This window comes from Acomys minous, assembly GCF_964271855.1.
Source record: "Acomys minous genome assembly, chromosome: 16".
Lineage (NCBI taxonomy): Eukaryota > Metazoa > Chordata > Mammalia > Rodentia > Muridae > Acomys > Acomys minous.
The window spans coordinates 13,359,646-13,382,524 of record NC_140498.1 but is presented as its reverse complement, the minus strand read 5'-3'; the positions used below and the strand labels follow the sequence as shown (position 1 = coordinate 13,382,524).

Sequence of the window (22,879 nt, the reverse complement as noted above, 5' to 3'; positions counted from 1 at the left end):
GTGTGTGTGTAAGCACATGTGCATAATGGACCATTAAACACAAAAAGGAGAATATTGCTGAGATTACTTACTTGTGACATATATTTTAAAATCTCAAAAAGCTCAAATACGTGGTGATAGGAAATGACACAGTGGTTATTTTGGATGGGGCAAGGGCCAGGGGGAGGAAATAAGAAAATGTAGGTTAAAAGTGATAGAATAATATATTATAATACAGGGTAGATAGAATAAACAAGTTTGGAGATCTAAGATATAGTATGAGGACCAAGCTCATGACATTGTAATAGGGGTTTTTCGTTGTTATTGTTGAGTAGACTTAGCTTGTTATGTCACATATCACACAGAATATAAGCTATGTGGGGTGATAGGTATGGAATTTTACCATATGTACATACTCCAGAACATTATGTAGAAAATCTCAAATGCACATAATAAACTTTATTTGTTAAAAAAAACAAAACATTGCAATATGCTGAGTTGACTGGCAATGTGTTCCATCTGGGGCAATAGAGACATGATAGTTACAGGGGATTGGGTAACCAACCGCCTTCCAGTTGGCTATGAGACTTGCTCAACTGGAGGAATGTCGTGCTTGGTAGTGGTCGAAAAGTCATAGCTTGAGATATCATCGGCCACAATGGGGAATCTGCTACTGTTGTCATGTTAAGTGGCCATGCTTTCAAACTTGCTTCTAAGTCTTCATGCGTACACCCATGGATCTGTGTTGTTCTCAGCTTTGGTCAGAGAAGCTTCGTTCCACAGTGACTAGTGAATAATGAAGAGACTCGTGTCTGGCCGAAGTGTCCAGTATGAGCAACTGCTTAGCCGTGGGTAGATCATCTGTATTAACCTCTCACCGTCCACGGCTCAGGAAACATTGAGGAAGAGGAGGTGGAAAGACTCTAGGAGCTGGCGAGTGGGGAGTTTTGAAACGCAGACTTCTGGACATGACACAGCTTTTGGAGTCATGAGCTTCCAGCAGTTGTAGTTAACTGCCTAAGATCTGTTCAAGATCAGGTCAGTTGGCATCTCCGTGTGGCTCCTTGGTGGAGTGCTTTTGGCAGTTGATGGTGCTGTGGGAGGATCTGGGTACTGGCACATTGCTCATCACCTGGGCACACACCTGTGCACACATAGGCTGCACTAATGGACTCAGGACGTTATTAATAACAATAACAAAAGGTGGACCTGGAGTTGGGTGGGGGATGGGTGGGAGCACTAGGCAGTGTCAGGCAGAGGCACTGAAGGATACAATGATAAAAAAAATGTATAGCTTTATAAAACTTTGAAAGAATAAATAAAAATAATATATATTTAAAACCATTATAACATTCTCCTGGATTAGAATTGAGAGGCAAGAGTCAGGGTATCCCCATTGCTGCTAACAGCATGTCTACCATGAGAGGATAGCCTTGTGTGAAAGCACAGAGGGGACAGACCTCTGGGAGAAGGGACAATAGGAGGTGGAGAGTAGGCTCAGATGACAGTCCCCTCCATCCAGCAGACTCTTTGCTGTGCTACTTTCTTCCAGGAGAAACCTCAAAACTGCTAGGCATGCTAGAACGTTCTCTCCTTCTGCAGCTTTGAGAAGGGAAAGACCAGGTGCAAAGCACAGATGCTACCAGCCCACGGCCACATCAAGTCACCCGAGTTCACGTCCTGTAGGACATGAGGACACAGGGACCAGAAGCTGGGTCACTGATGGTGGGAGGCAGAACTGAGGACCCCACCCCCACCCAATAGCAATAGTGTCAAGTCCTGCTGAGCCACTGATGAGCACGCCCTCTTGCACCATGCCTCTTCTTGCATCAGGCTGAGAGCATCGCCCTGGATGTCACACAGAGGCATGCACGTTTGGTCTGATCCTGCCCTCTTCCCTGGTCCTCTCCAAACTTTTCTGGCAGTGCCTGTCAGCAGACCTGGAAAGCAGGGACGAGCCAAAGGAGCCCAGTTTCATTGGGGCCAGAGCCGTGGGCTCATGACCGAGGAGCACAGATGGCCGCTTCCTGGTCCGGAACTCTGACCTCCACTCACTCTCCTCAACACTGACAACCTGCCCAAGCTCTGGCTCTGTGACATGGACTCTACCAGCCTCAGGCAGGATCCCAGGTATGTGCCTTGTCTTCCTACCCAGACGGGAAGAGCCTAGAAACGACCCCTCTCCTAGCTTGTCTGCCACCCTAGAAGGGTGTGCTTGCCTGTTTTGTCTGTATCAGGTCCGCTTTTGCCGGGACACAACATCCTAAGACTAGTTTCTTGGTAGCAACTAGGCAGGATACCAGGTACATCATCGTGACAGTTCCTTTAGGGTGAGCCTTCCTTTCAGTAACATGGGATGGTTGCATTTATTCTGCTATTTTATAGGAGTGAGATGGTCTAGAGACATTCCAAGGAGGAAGGAGTGTGTGTGTGTGTGTGTGTGTGTGTGTGTGTGTGTGTGTGTGTGTGTGTTTTCTGTAATGTGTTGTGTTATACATGTATGCTATGATATATATACATATTTGTATATGTATATATATAATACATGGCATATGTGTATTGTGTGTTACATATGAAGTGTGTGGGTATTATTTGCCTGTGGTCTGTGCTAATTTGGTCTGAAACTGAATGATGGGTGTGAGCCGTGTGTCTCTCTACCTGCCACTGTTTTGGGGGCAACTCTCCATTTTCCTGGGTCTCTATCCTCCCTGCCTTCTCACTTCGCTGCTTGCTTTCCTTCCACCTCCACCCCATCCCTCATGATGATTTTGAGCTTCTGGGCTGTGCATGCCGTACAGGGCCAGGCTCCTGACCTACATAATGACCTGCTGTGTATGGTGTGACTCTGGCTCTGTCCTAGGGCAGGGCAGGAAGCAGTTCTCATTGGAGAAAGCAGGGTCCTGCGTGGCCACAGTCTCTTTCTGTGTGCAGGGCACAGGTGACTCCCACTTGGTCTGTGGAGTGGGTGCAGAGGCAGACACAGGAGATGCGAAAGGAGAAAGGCATGCTGCAAGGGCAGGGCCAGTGCAGGCCCCCAGCTCTTTGAGGCAGAGCATCTAGCCACAGTTCCTCACCCTGCTTTTGTGCTTCCTGTACTCTTACGGGTTCTACTTGACGTGAACAGACTCCAGCCTTGAGAATACCACGAGGACAGCCATCCCTCCCCCATACCAGAATTGCAGAGGAATCATTACTCTGGCTGTCAGACTCCCCAATCAAAGAATAAACAGAAGCTGGGCATGGTGGTGCACAGCTGTAATCCCAGCTGGGCGTGGTGGTGCACAGCTGTAATCCCAGCTGGAGAGATGCTCAGGAGTTACACACTTGCTGCCCTTTGCCAGGATCTGAGCTTGGTTCCCAGCTTCCACATCAGGCAGCTCACAAATGTCTGTAACTCTAGGTCCAGAGGATCTGACACCCTCCTCTGGCCTCTCTGGGCACCCATACATATGTAGCGTATATGCAAAGAAATGGAAACAGAGACAGATGGGCACTAAGACAGATTGCAGGACAAACCTCAGAATAGACCACAGGACAGAGCCCAGGATAGACCCTTAGGACAAATCTCTAAGTTAGGCATTCATTTCATGCCCTCAGGATCGACCCCCTCCACAGGTGCTCACACAGACCCTCCAAGACAGACTCCTGGGAACACACATGCTGGGACTTCTATGATTAAGATAAGATGATAAAACAATAAGACAACATATGTCAGATATTAGATTATATAAGGTTTATTAAATGAACATGGGGGAGAAGGAAAAGGGGAGGGGTACCCCTGAGAGACAGAGAGAGAGAGAGAGAGAGAGAGAGAGAGAGAGAGAGAAAGAGAGAAAGGGGACAAGGGAGTAAGAAGGGAGAGCCATGAGGAGGGTCTGTCCTTTTATATGGCCCTGGGCAGGGCCACGCTACGTGGCAGGTAGGCAATGACATCACAGGTAGGCAATGACATCACAGGTAGGCAAATTGAAGCAGAATTCTAACATTCTTCCCTTTTCCTTTAATTAAAAACGAGAAAAGTTGGATTGTTTTTATATAAGGGAATTTAAAGTATATAAATGTAAGTAAGTGGGAATAGAGAGAGACAAAAAGCAATAGCAACAAAATGTCGAGATTATATGGTGAAGAAGAAGGAAAAGCTCTTTCCTGAAAGCTCAGGGTAGAGGTCAAGGTATGTCAGCCGACTGAAGCAGAGTCCTAACAGGGACAACCTCCTGCAAGACCAGAGCCCCATGCCAATCTTCCAAGCACACACCGGGGCCTTTCAGGCATCTCGTTGTACTGGTGGTCAGAGGCTAGTCTAGGAATTTCCAGGTTCTTGGCATCTTATTGAGAAAACGGAAATAAACACACACACACACACACACACACACACACACACACACACACGCAAAAGTGGTGCGAACTTTATTCAAAGCAGGCCAGCATGTGCCTTGAGAGAGCAGTGTGCCACGTGAGCGAGGTACTCAAAGGCCCTAGTTACTCTTTGGGGCATTTCTTTTAAGAGGTTCAGGAGATGGGGGATTTCAGTTGCTAGGAGGTGTCATGGGGGTGGTTCTCTGTTTTGATCGACAGGCTTGGGTTATGTAAGCCTTTGCTCACTATGCATGTTCTTTCCCACAATGCAGTTGATTTTAATCATATTTGTGCCCAACTGTGCCTAGGTGTGCGATAATTAATAGGGCCTTCTCTCCAAAGGCTCACTAGGGGAACACAGTTTGCCTTGTTGTGCATGCTACCCAAAACTGTTTCTAGGAGGGCTCAGCCCATCTTTCTTGGTTTCAGAATATTTTTTAGGATATATTTGAATGGAAATCATCACGGGCTGGGAAAGGAGAGGAATTCATTTTCATTACTTAAAACAGGAATACATGCAGCCTGGTGCCGGTGGACTATTCCTTATTTGCGCCAATCTCATGTTGGCCAAACTCTGCATCCTCGGGGCAGCATAGCCCCCTTCTACACATGGAACCTAGGACAAAAGCCCACAGCCAATGTGGTCTCCTTCATGGTACAAGTGATGAAGAGACCCTCATCCCTGGCCCAAAGACAATCCCTTGCCCTAAAACACATCTTGGTTCATACTAGAAGCATCTCACATCACACTAGAAGCGTCTTAACCCCACCTGACATTCTGCTCAATTTTATTGTCTTGTTGCGTGTGCATACTCAGGTGCATGCGTGTGTTTGTGTGTGCCCATGCACACACTTCCTTTTTAGAGCTAGAGTCTCTCTTTCTACAATCTGTTCTCAAACTTGCCATGTGGCTGAGGCTGGTCTTGAACTTCTGATCCTCCGGCTTCCACCTCCTGTCCTAGTTAAGGTTTCTATGGCTGTGATAAGTGCTATAACCATACCTAACTCAGGGAGGAAAGGGTTTATTTCAGCTTACCACTCTTAGGGCCATCACTGAGGAAAGTGGTAGGCCCCAAAGCAACTCCAATTCCCCAACCACCCCCCCCCCCAAAGGCTGTCCGAATACCCAGAAATGAGCTCAGCCTGGCCTACAGGATGACCTCTGGCAGTTAGACAAATGCCAACATTCCTCGGGGAAGTTGTGAAACTGGCTCCCGCGAACCAAAAGGAGTCTTTTGTCTTACCTTTGGCAGAAGGGACATAGGGCCACCTGTGATGCCTATTAGCACATCAAAGCACACTCTGGCCTCCAGGCTCCCTCAGTACAACAAGTACCTGTTACACATTTCACAATCCATGCCAGCATCCTAACCCTTTTCACCTCCTCTGCTCTAAGTTCCTGTGGGATAGATTAAGCTTTGTCGCAGGTGGAAGCAGTCTTGGCGGGCTTTACCCTTGGGGCACACCATAAATACCTTGTGAGAGACTGTTTGGAGCCTTCCTGGGCTTGGAATTCAGGAAGCCTACCTAGGAACCCCACCGTGGCTATTGTTTTCCTAATTGACCCTCGAAGGGAGAAGGGACCGCCCTTTGCATATGACTGGGAAGGTGGGGGAGAGAAAAACAAGAGGTAGAAGGAGAGAAGGAGAAGGCGCGGAGAGAGAGGAAAGGACCGGACCAGCTCGTGGGACTGAGACACCTAAGGACCCGTCCTGCCGAACGGATTCCAGGAGGTTTTAATCTTCTGTCCTTTTAACCTTTTTTTTCCTTCTTGTATATGCTAGTTGGGTTGTATAATAAAGTTTAATTGTTAATAAACTGAGCCAACAGTTCCCTCCAGCTCTAGGCTTCCCTCCCCTTGGGGACTCATTCTCCTAAAATCCCTGCTAGTCCTGCTATGTGCCCCTCCCCCACCTCTGTTTGTTTTGCTTCTGCTTTTCGTTGTGTTTTCTCTGTCACCTGCTACCCTTCCCTCTCTCACAGATAGCCCTGGCCAGGTCCAGTCTGCTGGCCGCGTTCAGTGATGCCTCTGGTTGTTCTTTCTCTTCTATCTACAACAAACAAACAAACAAACAAAAAACCAAACCAAACAAAAAAAAGCCTTCCCGTTATTTTAATGATTAAAAAATAAGATGCCAGGCAACAGATATTATATTGAGAGGTTTATTATATGAGCACAGGGAGAGCAGGGGAGTGGGGGAGGGGTACTCAGAGGGAGACAGAGAGACAGAGAGATAGGGAAATAGAGACAGCAAGAGAGGAAACAAGTAAGAGGGAGGAAGAGAATAGGAGGTAAAAGAGGTAAGAGAGGGGCGAGATGGGCCTGTCCTTTTATGTACTGAGCAGGGTCACACCCAGTGGCAGTTAGGCAATGACATCACAGGTAGACAGACTGGGGCAGAATCCTAACACATTAACCACACCACATAGTAGTCATGTCATATAGAAAGTCAACGCGGGAACCTGGAGCTGAGGCAGAGCCTATGGAAGAGTGCTGCTTACAGGCTTGCTTCCAATGGCTTGCTTGGTCTGCTTTCTCACAACAACCTAAGAGCACCTGCACGTGGGCTGGGCCCTCTTACACAATCATCAATTAAGAAAATGCCCCCCAACAAGCTTGCCTACAGACCAATCTGATGGACCCATGTTCTCAAATGAGGTTCCTTCTTCTATGGTGACCTTAGCATGTCTCAAGTTCACATAAAAACTTGACAATGCACCTCCCGGGTGCTAGGATCCTGCCCTCCCCCAACATTATGAACCTAGGAAAAGTGTGAGAGTGTGAGTGTGAGTGTGTGTGTGTGTGTGTGTGTGTGTGTGTGTGTGTGTGTGTGTGTTTAGGTGTAGAGGCCAGAGTAGGCTGTTGATTTTTCTGATCTACCAAGTTCCATTTTATTTCCTTGAAACAGTGTGTCTCACAGAATCTGGAGCTAGAATCCAGCCCCAGTGAGTCACTTTCTGAAACCTGGGGTCACAGACATGTGTAGCCATGTCTAGCTTTTCACGCGTGTGCTCTGGATTTGTACCCAGGTCCTCATGCTTGTATGGCAAGTGCTCTTACACTCTGAGTTGTCTCCTCAGTCCCAGAAAAAAGACACCACACTTTAAGCCAAGCATATGCACTCCTGTCCCAGGAGCCAAGGACAGGAGGAGTAGGGGTTTTAGGACAGCCTTAGCTACAGAGTGAGTTTGGAGCCAGCCTGAACTACATGAGACACTGTCCCAAACGTTTTTAGAAATGCGACTTTAATGCTAGCATGGGGTTCACTTTTCTGGTTTAGAACTTGCTTTTGAAATTTAAAAAAAATTTTTTTTTAATTTTTTACAATTATTTTTGTACATATACATTTATATTATTACACATATATACAATAGATTACCTATGGCAAGAAGAACCGTGACACAATCAGGAATTATGTAAATGCTTTTGAATTTTTTACAGAACCTATACCACCCTGCATAGACATCTAACTTGGTAATGCACTCATGTGGCCACTGCTCAAGTGACATTGTAGAGAACTTCTAGTAGGCCCAGGAAGGTCGCTTGTGTCTTTCCAGAGATCAACCCTGTGATCGCGTCTTCTCTTGTTAGGACATAGTCACTCTTAGCCCAGCTGGCCTGGAACTTGGTGTGAACCTACTGAACACACTGACCTCAAACCCATAGAGAGCCTCCACCTTCAGCGTCTGGAACTCAGGGATGACAGGTGTGAGCCTCCAGTGATCACTTTATCTCCACTGCTCAATTCTGTCCCTTTTAAACATCATGCAAATGAGGAGTCACTATAGATGCCTCACCTAACTTTCTGGTCCATGGTCACCCTAAGAAGCCGCCTGCTGCATCCTCATCTATCTGACTGGCACTGTCTGTCTCTGATGATCCCCCTCCTGTTGTAGATCCATCTGACTAATGAGTATGAGATATAGTTAAGTTGGGGCACCATGAGATGGGATTCGAGGTGATGTTCTTGCTGGATGGGTCACACTTAAGGAGCCCCCCCCCCATCCCCAGCACCACTCTAGATTTCAGAGGGACGGAGTAAGGCTGTGCCTGGCTGCAGGTGCCTGCACCTGTTGGACCTGCTCTCTTCACCCACCGCTGCTTTCCACCAGGTCCAGGCTCGCTTCTTCAGCAGGCGCACGAGCCCTTAGACAGGCTCCCTCCACCACCAGCTACACAGCTCTCCATCCCACAAAGGGAGGCACAGGGGAGGGTGGTAGCTCTCAGAAGGGCGATAGGAAAGTTAGGCTCAAGTCCTGGAAACTGAAGGTGTTTCAGAGAGCAGCACGCACCAGGGGCTCACCAAGCAGGAAGCGAGCACACCTCTGGAGTTTCTTCCGTTCTGTGCCCTGAGGAAGAGGTGGCGCTTTCAGTAAGAGAAGATCTAAGAAAAGGGGAAAGATAATGGAGAGTCTAGGGTCAGTTTGGGATACACAGCGAGTGCCAGGCTAGCCTGGGCTACATGGTATGACGACCATCTCATAAAAGGAAAAGAGAAGAGGAGATGAAGGGGAAAGAGGAATGGGAGGAGAGAGAGAGAGAGAGAGAGAGAGAGAGAGAGAGAGAGAGAGAGAGAGACAAAGACACAAAGAGAGACAGAGACAGAGAGGCGGAGATGACAGAGAGAAAGACAAGAGACATTAAGCCCCTCAGAGCAGATGTTGGAATCAGTAGAGAATAGGAGTGAGGAAGGGGTAGATGAAAGAATCTGAGGAAGCAGTGCTAAGTACACACACACACACACACACACACACACACACACACACACACGGAGGGAGGGAGAAAGAGACAAAGAGAGAGAGAGACAGAGAGAGAGAGAAAGAGAGAGACTTATGAGGGTCCAATTCTCTCCTACAATTTCTGGCCAAGAACCTGTGGAAAGTTCATGAAGCCCTTAGTGAGAGGCAAGGGGAATGGAGCGTGAGTGTGGACAGCGTGTGTTTGTGCATGGTCCCCCAGGGCCTGGGCTTTCTTCTCCAAGTCCCCCTGTCCCCCTCCAGTTGTCCCCGGTCCCCCGCCCGCCCCCTGGGCCTCCAACAGCAGAGCTGTGATTGGAATGTCAAGATAGGGGAAGCTCTGAGTTGGGGGAGAGGCATGTCCTGACTGGCCACCCTCAGGTAGACTCAAGGACCCGGAGCCAGCTGGTCCCTGGAGACCTGAGATCCATGCTGGGCATCTGTGAGAACCCGAGAGAGCCTGCTAGGCCAGGACTCTGTCCTTGTCATTGCCGCAGCCCAGCTCTAGATCCATGGTGACTCTGGTTCCAAACCAATAACAGAAATGAAATCACCTGACAGGTGTAATTTGAAGTAGACAAAGGGACAGGGTTGCTTTTATTTTCATTTGTTTGTTGTTTTGTTTTCATTTCTTAGGCCGGGGCCTCATGTGTCTGCCAATGGGCTCAAACTGTAGCCGAGGACTTTGAATCCTTGCTACTCCTATGTCCACCTTCCACGTGCTGGGATTACAGGTGTCCACCACCGTGCCCAGCTCTCCTTTTTTTCTTTTTAATTACACATGATGATCACACACATTCATGGAGCACAGCGTGATAATTTAGGACATAATATAGTGTGTAATCATAGGGCAGAGGTAGTGTTTTCATCCATTTACACAATTATTACTGTTCGACATCTTTTCAAATTCCCCTCTTCTTGCTCTTTGCAAAATATACAAGGGAGTCAGGTATGGTGGGTGGTACAAGCCTGAGGTCCTATCCCTTGGGAGGCTGAGGCAGGAGGGTGGAGAGTTCAAGGCTAGCCCATGATACACAAAGGCTGGACACGGTGGGCTCAGGCCCCTACATGCAGCATTTGGGAGGTAGAGGTGGGAGGAACAGGACTTCACGGCCAGCTTTGGCTACTCTGAGAGTGAGGCTAGCGTGAGCTACCTGAGCTCCTGTCTCAGTAAACAAACACAGATGTGTTGATTAAGTTGTCTGTTGGTTACCTTATTTTAGTACTTTTAGAAATTAGAACCTTGTCTTTCTTTCTTATTTGGTATTTCTTTAAAATCACACACACACACACACACACACACACACACACACACACACTCATATATATATATATAATATAATGTATTTGCTTGCATATATGTCTGTGTACTATATGTGTCTGATACCATGCAGTCTGGAAGAGGGTATTGGACCCTCTGGAACTGGAGTCAGGGATGGTCGTGAGCCCCATGTGGGTGCTGGGAACTGAAGCCAGGTCCTCTGCAAAAGCAGCCTGTGCTCTAACCGATGAGCCACCTCTCCAGCCCCTCCTTGGTAGGTTTTTGTTGTTAGTTTTATGAGACAGGGTTTCTAGTCCTGGCTGTCTTGGAATTCCCTCTGTAGACCAGGCTAGCCTCAAATTCTGAGATCAGCCTGCCTCTCACTCCTGAGTGCTGGGATTAAGTGTGTCTACCAACATGCTTGGTCTTTGATAGATTTTTTTTTTCTGAGAGAGGGTTTATCTGTGTAGCCTTGGCTACCACATACATGCCCACAGTGTTTCTGTGGATACACGAAGCTTAGGGTCCATGCAGGATAGACAGGCAAACATGGCTCCTGGCTCCAGCAGACACCCAGGCTTCTCAGCGGTCACTCCACCCCAGACACAGGCCACAGCCACTCTTTAAAGCGAAGGGTGGGTGGAGGGACGCTAGGACTGTGGATCTGTTGTTAGCTTCACCTTGTATAGTAAATGCCTGTGGCCACCTGGCCTACCACAGGCTTCCCGGCTCTGTTTTTCTGTCTTGTTTTGTTTTTTCCCCCTGCATGTAGCTGGGGCCTGTGGGTTTGGATAGAGCTCCTGAAGCTCAAAGATGCTTTGTTCTCTTGTGCTCTGCTCTGTAGTCTCCCTGTTGACTTGGCTCTCCAGGGCAGAGCAGTTGGCAGGAAAAGGAGAACATTCCAGTGCAGACTTCCTCCACTCAGGGAAAAACAGCTTGAGGTGGTTGTGTTTCCTAGAGGGCCCAGCTTTTAAAAAGGGATTGCTGGTAATTTCAAGCACCATTTTCCAGCAATACAGCAACACAGTTAAGGTGACGGGTGCATACCATATGCGTGTGTTAAAGTATCATATTGAATCATGCTCATATGTACAATGAATAAATGCAAATAAGTGCATCACAAGGGAGCAACGAGGGAAAGCCCAATACTTATGGTTTCAAAGCCAATTAGAATCCACTTCCTTAGTACCAGTTCCACACCTCGAAGAAAGAAGAGATGGTGAATGTGAGATGTGAAAAAAAGACTGGATTCTGGTGATGATGGTGATGGTGATGATGGTGATGGTGATGATGATGATGGTGGTGGTGGTGGTGGTGGTGGTGTGTGTGTGTCTGTGTGTGTGTGTCTGTGTGTGTGTGTCTGTGTGTGTTCATTCCTCAGAATTAATTAGAGAGCCAGATGCCCAGGTGCACAGTGGGAGGCTGGAGACTAGGGTAGGCCCTGAGGAAAGCAGACAGAAGCAGATTGCAAGGGTGAGTCAAAGGATGAGCGAGGACAAGTCTGGACAAAACCCTCACCCTGGCCCGAGGCCTGGTGTCTGTGATGATTGCAGAGGCTGGAGGAAAACCTCTGTCCATGTGTCCTTCCCTCCGTCTACTCACCATTCCTTCACCTGTCATCTGTCTGTTCAGCCTCCACACTGCGCGAACTCCTGGGAGCCAAGCTCAGTGTAGATGGGACCGATTTCTGATTCGAGCCAGATAAGACAGGTTGAGCAATCATCTAACATACCGAGTATGAATATAGAACAGGGACACAGGGACACGGTGGTGGGCGGAGTGCGAGTGAGAGAGCAATCAGTCATACACGGGTGACAATCCCTCGGCTTCCATTTTCTGTTAACGCTACTGTAATGTTTCAGCGGTAAATTATGCTCTCGGAGAAAGGCACACAATGGATCTTTCCTTCACCAACATGGGGAAAGATGCAGACAAGTAACGTGCATTAGCCAGCTCAAACTGTGTAAGAAAATACCATAAAGTAACGTGCATTAGCCAGCTCAAACTGTGTAAGAAAATACCATGGAGTACATGGGTGCATGTCCCAACAGAGGTATTGCTTGTGGGTTTGGGCTCTTCAAGGTCTTTCATCACGTCCTCATGGGCATTGCCTTTCTGTGTGGGCATCTCTGATGTTTCTCTCATTGTTCACATTGCCTCTTCCTTTTTTTATTAATATAATATCGTTATTATTTACTTTCTTGAGGATCTCATACAATGTAGCTTGATTATATACACCCCAGCTGCTCCCCTCATTCTTCTCTCTGCCCCCGTTTTTCTTTTTTTTTTTTAATTAATTTATTCTTGTTACATCTCAATGGTTATCCCATCCCTTGTATCCTCCCATCTACCCCTATTTTTCATCTTTCTGTTTTTTGTTTTTTCAGAAGAGACTATCTCAAAGTAGATGCTGTGGTCCTTTGACACTTACAGTCTTTCCACCCCATCTTCCTCAACGCTCCTTGACCCTGAGCTGTAGGGATTTTATTGGAGATGTCTCTGTTGGGGCTGGGTACACAACAGTCTGCTGTTCTCTGCATTTTGATCAGCTGTAGCTTTCTGTCATGGTCCCTGTCCCTCTTTCGTTAGGTGGCGGGGGGGTGGGGGGTGGGGGGGGCGGGGGGTGGGGGGGATCACAACGACTCGTGCCTGAGGGCATTCCGGATACAGATAGAAGTTATATCGGGTTAGGGAAGAAGTCGTAGTTCTTTTTTTGGGGCCCACGGCCCTACATACTTCCTTTTCTTATTGAGGCTATGACATTGGAAGGGAACCTGCTTCCCAGCTTCATTTTTAACTCAGTCACCCTTTCTAAGGCCACCATCCCTAAATAGAGTGGCAGTGTAACATCCTGTGGCTTAAAGCCTCAACATCTGAGTTTGGGGGGGAAAGACTCAATTTGTCCCATAACACGTACAACAGCTTTGAAAACAAGAACTCAACTGCCACGAAACACACGCTCTTTGATGGGCTCCTCCGGGGGAAGGTGTGGCCTGCCTTTCCCACAGCTGAGCTAGAACTCATAGGAGAAGCACATCTGAAGAGAAGTGCAAGAGACACAGGCTCACTGTAGGGCAAACTCTTAACTTCAAGGAGCCACGCCCATCTCTGAGAGGCAACCCTGTGATGATCCTCTGGAGCTTGGGAACTTGGTGACACACACCTCAGGGGCTATTGCTTTGTTCCACAGGATTCAGGCTCCCAATCTTTTGTCTTCCACAGAGGGGCTTAGGTAAGGAGCTTCTCCCTGCAGACGCTCTGTCCACCTTCAGTGGCGTGGGAATGCTGAAACCCAATGTGGTGGGTGGGTCTACCTCACCTGTGTACAAGGCAGTCCCACTGACTGAGAGGAAGGATGGCACCTCAGGCAGACATGCAGCCTGTGTCATTGCCTGAGTGAGAGGCTTTGGCACCTGAGGGGCATTTGTGGGCCAGCAGGAAGAGTGGCAGGTAAGCTTGGGAGGACCCATGACTAAGGCGCTTTTTGGTAGGGGAGTGTCTAGTACATTACGTCATAGGGCCAGTGATAAATATTCTTCAGATCAAGGGTTATGGCCAGTCCTCCTTCATCCCCAGCCATTCTCCCTAACTGCCATGTCCACAGCTATGTTCTCGGGCTGGCTGGCTCTCATCCTCTTGTCTGTGCTGAGCTTGGACACCCAGGCCTTCAGCAGCAAGCTTGTCAAGTGCTTCGAGGATCCCCAGTACGAAGAGCTGCTACAGCTGGCTCGAAATGGACTGGGACAGACGGCAGAGAGGAAACAAGTGGTGGTGATTGGGGCAGGCATGGCTGGCCTCACCGCCGCCAAGATCTTGCAGGATGCTGGCCACCAGGTATGTGATAGGGCTGGGAGACTTCTCTTGTGGGAAGATCAGATTCTCTCCAGGGAGGCAGAAAACCAAGCTGTGGACATCGCTGGGGAGCTGGAGACAAAATGAAGTTCTAGGGCTTTAGGGTAGCTGGGATAGGATATTGGTTTTTGTTTGTTTGCTTGTTTGTTTGTTTGTTTTGTTTTGTTTTTAATTATCTGTATTATCTATAGGCCCAGCTAGCAATCAATTAAGACACCGACACTTGTTATATTTTAAAATAGCCTTAGTTAACCTGGGGCAGGGCAGATATCAATCCTTTAAATTACCTCCCGTAGTGAGTGGGGCAGGCATGGGATCCCTGTCTCAATCCCATGCCATCTGTTTCCAATAACCTCTATCAAGCTACCTCCCGTCCATAATCCCAAATACTTGCTAATGTTCTTCATCTGGGCTGGATTCTCCATCCATGCCAGCCATGTGCTTCTCCTCCAGCTAAGCCATGGTGGCCTTCCTCTCCTCTCCTCAGGTCTCTCTCCTTTTTCCTCATGGCAGTCTGTCTCTGTCTCTGTCTCTCTGTCTCTCTGTCTCTGTCTCTGTCTCTGTCTCTCTCTCTCTCCTTTCCAGGATTCCTCTCTCTCTTAGCCCCACCTATCTCCTTTGCCCTGCCAAGGTGGGATGGCTTTTTATTAAGCAAAAGGTGGGTCACACAGACAGCAAGCAGTAATTAGCATCAAAACACATCAGACCATCCCCCAATGGTAGGAGAGTAGGTAAACCTACTTAGTAACCGAGAGCAAGTTTCAGGAAGAGGCAGGAAGAAGCTAGGGCTGTAGCTCAGTGGTAGGGTGAGGGGCGGGAGGGCTGGATGGAGGACTAGGGAGGGTAGTAAACCTGGGTCGGCCACAGAGGAGGAGGAGGCTGTATGGAGGGTATGTGACAAGCCTCGCTGACGTCATTAAAGAGCTATCTTTCCAGGTGACTGTCCTGGAGGCCTCTGGGCGTGTAGGTGGCAGAATCGAGACCCACCGAGTTCCAGGAGCACAGTGGTACATAGAGCTGGGCGCCATGAGGATCCCTATCAACCACAGGTACTCCCGAGAACAGTCGTGCCTGCGCGGCAAAGGAGGAAGGCCAGGATGAAGGCTGTCACACCAAGCAGCCAATGCAGGCAGCACTGGATGGAGCTCTTTCCTGGCAGTCCAGGGGTCAGGATCTGGCTAAACTCCTTTCCTATCCCCAGGGCAGCCTGGGATCCTTTCCCAGCCTCAGTGTTTAATCCATGTAAGAAGATAACTGAACTAGGTTTGACTACCAGGGAGGCTGGGCCGAGGATTCCAGAAGATACGTGGTCCAAGATAAACCAGTTGGAAAGTCAAAAGCAGCCTACTGAGTTTGCAAATGATAGGAGCCCTTCCAATAGGACCTTTCTGCATGGGTGAGAGGTTTGGGGAATGTAGCTAAAAGGTTCAGGAGTAGTGAATATAGTCTCTAGACAGGATGGCTCTAAGGAAACACTCCAAGGACAGCCCTCACTGTGCCTGCAGGAACTGGAATGTTCACACTTGAAAATATGAAGGTCAGAGATTCCACACCAAATGGTAGAGATCTCAGTCAGCATAAAAGTTCGCTAGCAGGAAGGGACTCTGGTTCCCTCTTGGCCTCGTGGCTTCCAGTCTCGCGTTATAACCAGGATGCCTCGCATCCCTTTCATGGAGGAAGGCCAAGGGTGGTCTTGGTCGATCTAAAAGAAGCAGGAAGTAAAAGCTCAGGAAGCAGGAGGGGCTGTTGTCTCTCAGAGCTGGAAAAATTTCTGACTCCCTTCACAGGCTTTCCCACGAGTTCGTCAGGAAATTTGGGCTGAGGCTAAAGGAATTCTGCCCGTGCAACAACCAGACCTGGGTGGCGGTCAATGGAGTTCGGCAGCGCTCAGGGGAAGTGCAGACTAACCCCGGCCTGCTGGGTTACTCAGTAAGAGCTGATGAGGTGGGGAAGACAGCAGAACAGCTCTTTGACAAGTCACTGAGGAAGGTAAGAGCAGGAAGCAGGGTCTTTCCTCAGGGACACCCTGCCTGACGCCCCTCACGTGCCTCCGATTCCCCAGGGAGGAGCTTTGTGTGAACCTCACATCCATGAGTGAGGGAAGCTGACACCAGGTTGGCCATTATTGGCCTTGCCTCCCTCTTGTGACTCTGTCCCATGTCAGCCACTGGCTCTGCAGGCAAGGTACTTCTCAGACCCCTGAAATCTGTTCATGGACAGACATGTATAGAGCAGCTGCCATGAAATCATCACGGTGGGACCAGGTTCCCTGCAAAGAGAGACTTATAAGCCAGACTCTGGGTTTAGATATGCTGTGTGCCACACACAATCCGCGCCCCCCCCCCACACACAAAATACTTGCTGGCTCCCTTCTCTCATCTCCATATTCCCAGAGCCTCTTGCTCCCAGGTAGCTGTGACAGGATGTGTTAAAGTGACAAACTGGTGGTAGGTTCAGGACCAGTGCTCAAACTACAGCTGTGTCATGATTGACAGTTCGTTGAGGAAGAACAGTGAACACTCTGTCTGGGCTGCCTGCCCACCTTTTCTACCTGGCCTAGAAGTGACAGTCAATGCCTTTGTCGCCTCTGACCTATGGCCTGGAACAACCTCAGTATGACAAATGAGCTCACCGGGAATAGAACAAGAGGGCTTTGCCTAGGTGTCCTTTAGTGCTGTCCTGCTGTGGCTCACTCCGTGAGCGCAGCCAGCCCCTCTCAGTAGCTCCCTAAGGACCTCTGTCACCTCCGTGCTTCACAGTTGCTTAGAAGTCCGCAGAAATGTCAACACGGGCCAAGGAGATAGACTCCTCATATAGGGGAACCTCAAGGCTGACAGGGAGCCGGGACACTTACCTTTGTCTACTTGGCGTCTACTCAAGGAGAAGTGAGATTTCCACCATCCCAGACTTAGTACACGGTTCTGGAACCCAGGATTCGTAGAAAGTGTCACACACACACACACACACACACACACACACACACACACACACACTGTTGGATAAGCATATGCACGCGTGTGGGTGGATGGGGCAGGGTTGACAGTCTATGTGAGCTGACCCTCACCTCATGTCCTACCTGTCTTCCGCCCTCCGGAGATTGTGGAAGAGCTGAAGAACAGCAGCTGCCTTGAGGTCCTGGAGAAGTATGACTCCTTCTCCACCAAGGTCAGTCCTGAGACTTGCTGTGCCATTGTGGTCTGAAACCCCCTCAGTGGGATTGTTCCCTGGGACTTAGCGTGCTGCCCTGGACTTGGCTGGCTTCACTGTCTGCCTGGATAGAGCACAAGCTCCAGGAGGGCACGAAGGGAGAGAGGGAGTGAGAGGGAAGGAAGGACAGATGGTAGGAACTCTACAGAGAGTGGGCTTGCTCTCCCAGGGGAGTCGTCCATAATACCGCAGAATCAAAGGCAGGCGGAGGTGTGGGAGGCCTGCTACCGGTGTGTGTTGCTTAACACAGGGGCTAATGTCTCAACGTACCCTTAAATGGCCACATAGTTTTGCAAAAATGGAAATGTTTACTTGCCCGAATGGCAATGTCATTTGCCTACATGCTCGCTGGGGACCACTGTGATACATAGGTCACCACTGATGAAAACATCTTTCGTAACACTTGACTACGGCAAAAAACAGGAAAGGCTGGGGTTGCGGGTATAGCCCACTGGCGTTAAGAGAGCTAATGTGTCATGTGGGAGGCCCTGGCTTCAATCTCCACCACTGCAGATACACAAAGCACAAGGAGGGTTCTGATGTGGCCCGGGGAGAGGTTGTTAGCTTGTGGGTGTTGGAGCCAACTCACCTGCCGGCCTGGCGAGAGGAAGATAGTCCGTATTTGCCAGCTGATCCTGAGATAGAAGTTGACAGTCACTTTCGGGTCCTGACCATTCTAAGCAGGCTGTGGTTTGCCTCTGTGGCCTGCTTGCTTCAGATGTTGTGTGGCTTAAAGCTTGTTGTCATGTGCGGTCTGACCACATACTCAAGGCCTTGGTGTGAAAAAGAGAGAAAAGGAGATTAGGTAATAAAGACAAATCAGGGACTAACAGGATCTGCATCTGCTGTAACATGCCCCCTCAGACTCAGGGCAGAGATAACCTCCAGGGACCTTGCTGTTGATGGACCAGCATGTCTTTGGGCACCCAGTTGTTGCTGTTCCTAGGGTCATGTGGCCTTGAGGCTTTATCTCTGGTTTAGCCAAGTATGTTGAATATAGGCATTCCCCCCCCCTCAGCCACCCCCACCCATCAATCCGCTGGTATCTGGACATCCTAGCAGGTTCTTTCCGTGCCTGGCCTCCAGCCTTGCCTGTGCTGGTGACAGGGACCAACCCAGCCCTGTGCAAACAAGATGGTCACTCACTCTAAATGGTGAAGCCATCCAGACAGATTTGTCACATCCATGCTGGCTTTATCTGAGACGAGCAGAGCACAGCACAGGGCACAATCAGGGCAACAGGTGCACAGGAGCCAGCCCTGAGATCACTTGCTGATGACGTGGCTGGGTCAGCAGGTGATGATGGGGCAAGAGTTGGAGATCCGGGCAGGACGAGAAGATTTTGGTCCTCAGATTCTTCCAAGAAGCCGAGATGGGTCCACATGGATGGACGTGGAGGCCAGACCTCAGTTTTCCCATCCACCAAGTGGGGATCCTCACCATTATATAAGAGGACTGCATGAATGGAAGGCTGAGAAGAGAGAATGCTGAAAACTATACCCAGTGTTTGATAATTTCCATGTATGGGGGATCATGTCTGGACACACGTGCAAGGCATCCTCGGGGCGCAAGGGGAGTGCACCTGTCCTTCTACCCTGTCCAGGTCTATCCCTTGCTGTCCTGGGTAGAAAGCAACGACTCACATGTTAGAGCCCTGTAAATGCTCATCTGTTTGCCTTCTTTCCTCCCGCATGAGGACAGGAGTACCTGATCAAGGTGGGGAAACTGAGCCGAGGGGCCGTGCAGATGATCGGTGACTTGCTGAACACGGACTCTGGTTACTATGAGGCCTTTACAGAGACCTTGCGTGGCATCATCTCCTTCTTCCAAGATCCCAGGTGAGAAATGGGGTGACTAGTGACTGATGAGGATGGTAGTGAAAGGAGGGACTAAGGAACCAAGGGAACCCCCGCCCACAGCCCCCCAAATCGGAAGCCAGGTATGGTGCTGTGAACCTTTAATCTCACTCAGGAGACAGAGGCAGGAGGAGCTCTGTGAGTTTAATGCTAGTCTAAAAAAAAAAAAGAAAAGAAAAGAAAAAAGAGGAAGAAGGAAAAAGCAGGGGTGGGTGGATGGGGGTGCTGGACACCTAGAGTAAAACCTGGAGGCGCGCCTTCTGATATGCTGCCTACCTTGGGACCCACTCTGAGAACCTCTGACTAAGAGTCTACCAGAGTGTGTCGCTGTGAACCTCGTCTGTTCTGTGGGGGCTGTGGCCTCAGCCCTGCTTCATAGGACACTAGTCATCTTTCAGCCAAGGACTCCAGTCACCACTGGTCACTGGCCGTGTGATCTGTAGCTATAGATAAAAGGGCGCCAGGCAAGGTGGTGCACACCTGTAATGCCAGCACTCAGGAGGTGGAGGCAGGAAGACCTGAAATTCCAGGCCCGGCTTATCTAAAACAAAACAAAACAAAACAAAAAAACTAACAACAAAAAAGATAAAGATCAACTGGTTTTGTAATAAAAGTAGTGTTTAAGCTACTTTCCTTGAGCTTGAGGGCCCTGAGATTATGAAGGGGCTGTAAGAACCCTGGGCCAGGGCTGGGGATCTGGCTTGCTTGCTAGACTGCTTGTGTAGCCTGTTTGAAGGCCCGGCTTCCATCCCCAGCGCCACATAAAACTGGGAGAATGCCAATAAACCCAGCACCTGGTGGGTAGAGGCAGGAGGATCGGAAGTTCAATTCTGGGTCTTTGCCAGCTTAGCACGAGGCCTCCTGGGTGGCAATAGGAGGTAAGTAACCCAGAGGATGGGTGTGTGTGCGAGCTCCGAGCAGATGCATTTTTCTGATTGGTCACCCCAAAGCAGTGCCTTTTTCTAGTTCCACGGAGCCAACAGACACTCTGTTTATCCTTGGCTCATTGACAACTGCTCACCCCTCTAACACAGGGCTGGGGCATGCCTGTGAAGGGACTGAGCCATTGTCCAGTTCCAACAGCCTACCCATCAGCCCACTCGTCTCTCTCTCTCTTCTGCTTCACTCTCAGGTTTGATGAAATCATTGGGGGCTTTGACCAGCTCCCCCAGGCCCTGCACAATTCACTCCTGCCAGGGACTGTCCGGTTCCACTCACCAGCAGAGGAAGTGGAGATGTCTGGAGATTGTGTCCATGTCACCTACAGGACCCCTGACCCTCTGCAACCCAGAGCGCGGCTGACTGCAGATTTTGCAGTGGTGGCCATCACCGCTAAGGCTGCCCGGCTCCTCCGATTCCAGCCCCCCCTCTCTCTCAACAAGCAGGATGCGCTGCGCTCTGTCCACTACAACAGCGCCACCAAAGTGATCCTGGCCTGCACCCAGCGTTTCTGGGAACAAGATGGCATCTTCAGTGGCAAATCTAGCACTGACCGTCCTTCCCGCTTCATCTATTATCCCAACCACATCTTCCCCAATGGCGCGGGGGTGGTCCTAGCATCTTACACCCTGGATGATGACTCCTTGTTCTTCACAGCCCTGGACCACACTCGGGTAATGGACATTGTTCTGGACGACCTAGCCGCTATCCACAATCGCCACGCAGAAGAACTCCGCGCCCTTTGTCCCTACTTCACGGTCAAGAACTGGAGCCAGGACCCCTATTCCATGGGTGGCTTTGCTTACTTCACCCCCTACCAATATGTGGACTATGCTCAGGAACTCAGTCAGCCAGAAGGGCTGGTCTTCTTCGCAGGTGAGCACACGGATCTGCCCCATGGCTGGATTGACACTGCTGTCAAGTCAGGCCTCAGGGTGGCAAAGGACATTCAGGAGGCTGTGGACTTGGCTTTGACAAGGAACTCCAGAAACGCGAAAGGACACTTCTCCAAAAGTGAGCTGTAGACAACCATATGGACCCCAGGAACCAGGGGAATTCCAAAACAAGCTTGTCTGTCCAGAGGCAACGCAAAAGCTATTCTCACCCATCTTCGCCTTTGCTCAGAGCTTTGATGTGGGACCCGTGACTGGAGCCCCAAGGCAACAGAGTGCCCATGACCTTGGGTCTATGACAGTAGCTCAGCAAGAACACGTGGCACGGAGATAAAAATAATAAATAAATAAAGCAGTTGTTGAATTTAACTATTACTGTTTTATTTTTATTTACGTACTTTTAAATTAAATTTTATTTATTTAGTGTGCATGTGTGTATGTGTGTGTGTGTGTGTTTTGTGTGTGTGTGTGTGTGTGTGTGTGTGTGTGTGTGTGTGTGTGTGTGTGAGATGGAGGTCAGAGCATGACGTTGGAGAATCGCCTCTCTCCTTCCACCATGTGGCTCTCTGGGATTGAGCTCAGACCCCTGGGTTGGTCACAGGCATCTTTACCCTCTGAGACATCTGGCGAGTCCAAGTGTTTCATCACATTCTAGTGTCATCTAAATAATTCTAGAGTCAAAGTCCTAAGGGCAGGTGGACCTCTGCCTTTCTTAGGCTTCTTCTTTTATTCTTTTATCTGAGTCTAGGCCTAGCTCTCTGTCCTACTTTTCTATTGCTATGAAGACAGCCTGACCGAGGCAGCTTACAGAAAAGAAAATCGTTTTTTGGTGGCTTACGGTTTGAGGGTGAGCCAATGACCATCGTGGTGGAAAGCAGGGTACCAGGAGTGGTGCTGGAGCAGTCTCTGAGAGATTACATCCTTATCTGACAGTAGGAGGGAGAGAGAAAGCTAACTGAGGGTGGCTTGGGCTTTTGAAAGCTCAGAACCCACCCCCCCAGTGACATCCGTCCTCCAACAAGGCCACACCTCCTAGTCCTTCCCAAACAGTTCCACCAACAGGGGATGGAGAGTTCAAACATATGAGCCTATGAAGGTTGGTCTCACTCAAACCATGCTCCTCCTCTTCTCCGTTCTCTGCCTTCCATGACTGAATTTTAAGGGAAGTTGAAATGTTGCTTACTTGAGGCAACTGTGGCCAGCAACATGTCCCATGTTTTTCTGCGCTGTTCCAATAGCCTCGGTGGACATATTCTAATAGTGTTGTCTCTGGGATTTTCGTGGTCAAAACTTGGGCCCTGGAAACCCCAATAAGACAGGTCTATCCACCTATCCTCAATATATCAGTTAAGGAAGCAAATAATAGGGCCAGCAAGATGCCTCAACAGGTAAAGGCACTTAACTATAAAGCCTGAAGGCTCCCGTTCAATCACCAGGTCCCAAGTGGTGGGAGAAAACTGACTTACAAATTGTCCCCTGACCTCTGCACATGACCTTGGAACATGCATCATACACACACACACACAAACACACACAAACACACATCACACACATATCACACACACATCACACACACATTATACACACTTCTCACACACTGTATACATACACATATACGTGCACACGTGTGCACACACACACACACATCACACACACATGTAACTCCAGGTTTGGAGGATCCAATCCATTCTTGGCCTCCACAGGCATTGCATACATGTATTGTTTGTATATACATACATGTGGGCAAATACTTGAATACATAACAAATATCTTTAAAAAGAGAGTAAGCCAAGTATGGT

The 22,879-nt window shown here is 49.2% G+C and overlaps 1 protein-coding gene across 4 annotated transcripts; it reads left to right on the top strand.

Moving 5' to 3' along the window:
* Positions 1-1,810: 1,810 nt before the first annotated feature.
* LOC311586986 (L-amino-acid oxidase-like) lies at positions 1,811-21,449 on the top strand. Of its 4 annotated transcripts, none has more exons than XM_084763351.1 (8): positions 1,811-2,109; positions 13,427-13,565; positions 13,938-14,167; positions 15,122-15,234; positions 15,973-16,174; positions 17,282-17,350; positions 19,094-19,230; positions 20,381-21,449. In XM_084763351.1, exons 3-8 carry the CDS (start codon positions 13,940-13,942, stop codon positions 21,210-21,212), a joined length of 1,581 nt encoding a protein of 526 aa, XP_084619477.1. In that variant the 5' UTR covers positions 1,811-2,109; positions 13,427-13,565; positions 13,938-13,939; the 3' UTR covers positions 21,213-21,449. The 4 variants fall into 4 exon arrangements, with proteins under 4 accessions (XP_084619477.1, XP_084619475.1, XP_084619476.1 ...); XM_084763349.1 differs by having other exon boundaries at positions 1,812-2,109; positions 13,524-13,565; XM_084763350.1 differs by lacking the exon at positions 13,427-13,565 and having other exon boundaries at positions 1,812-2,109.
* Positions 21,450-22,879: the final 1,430 nt, after the last annotated feature.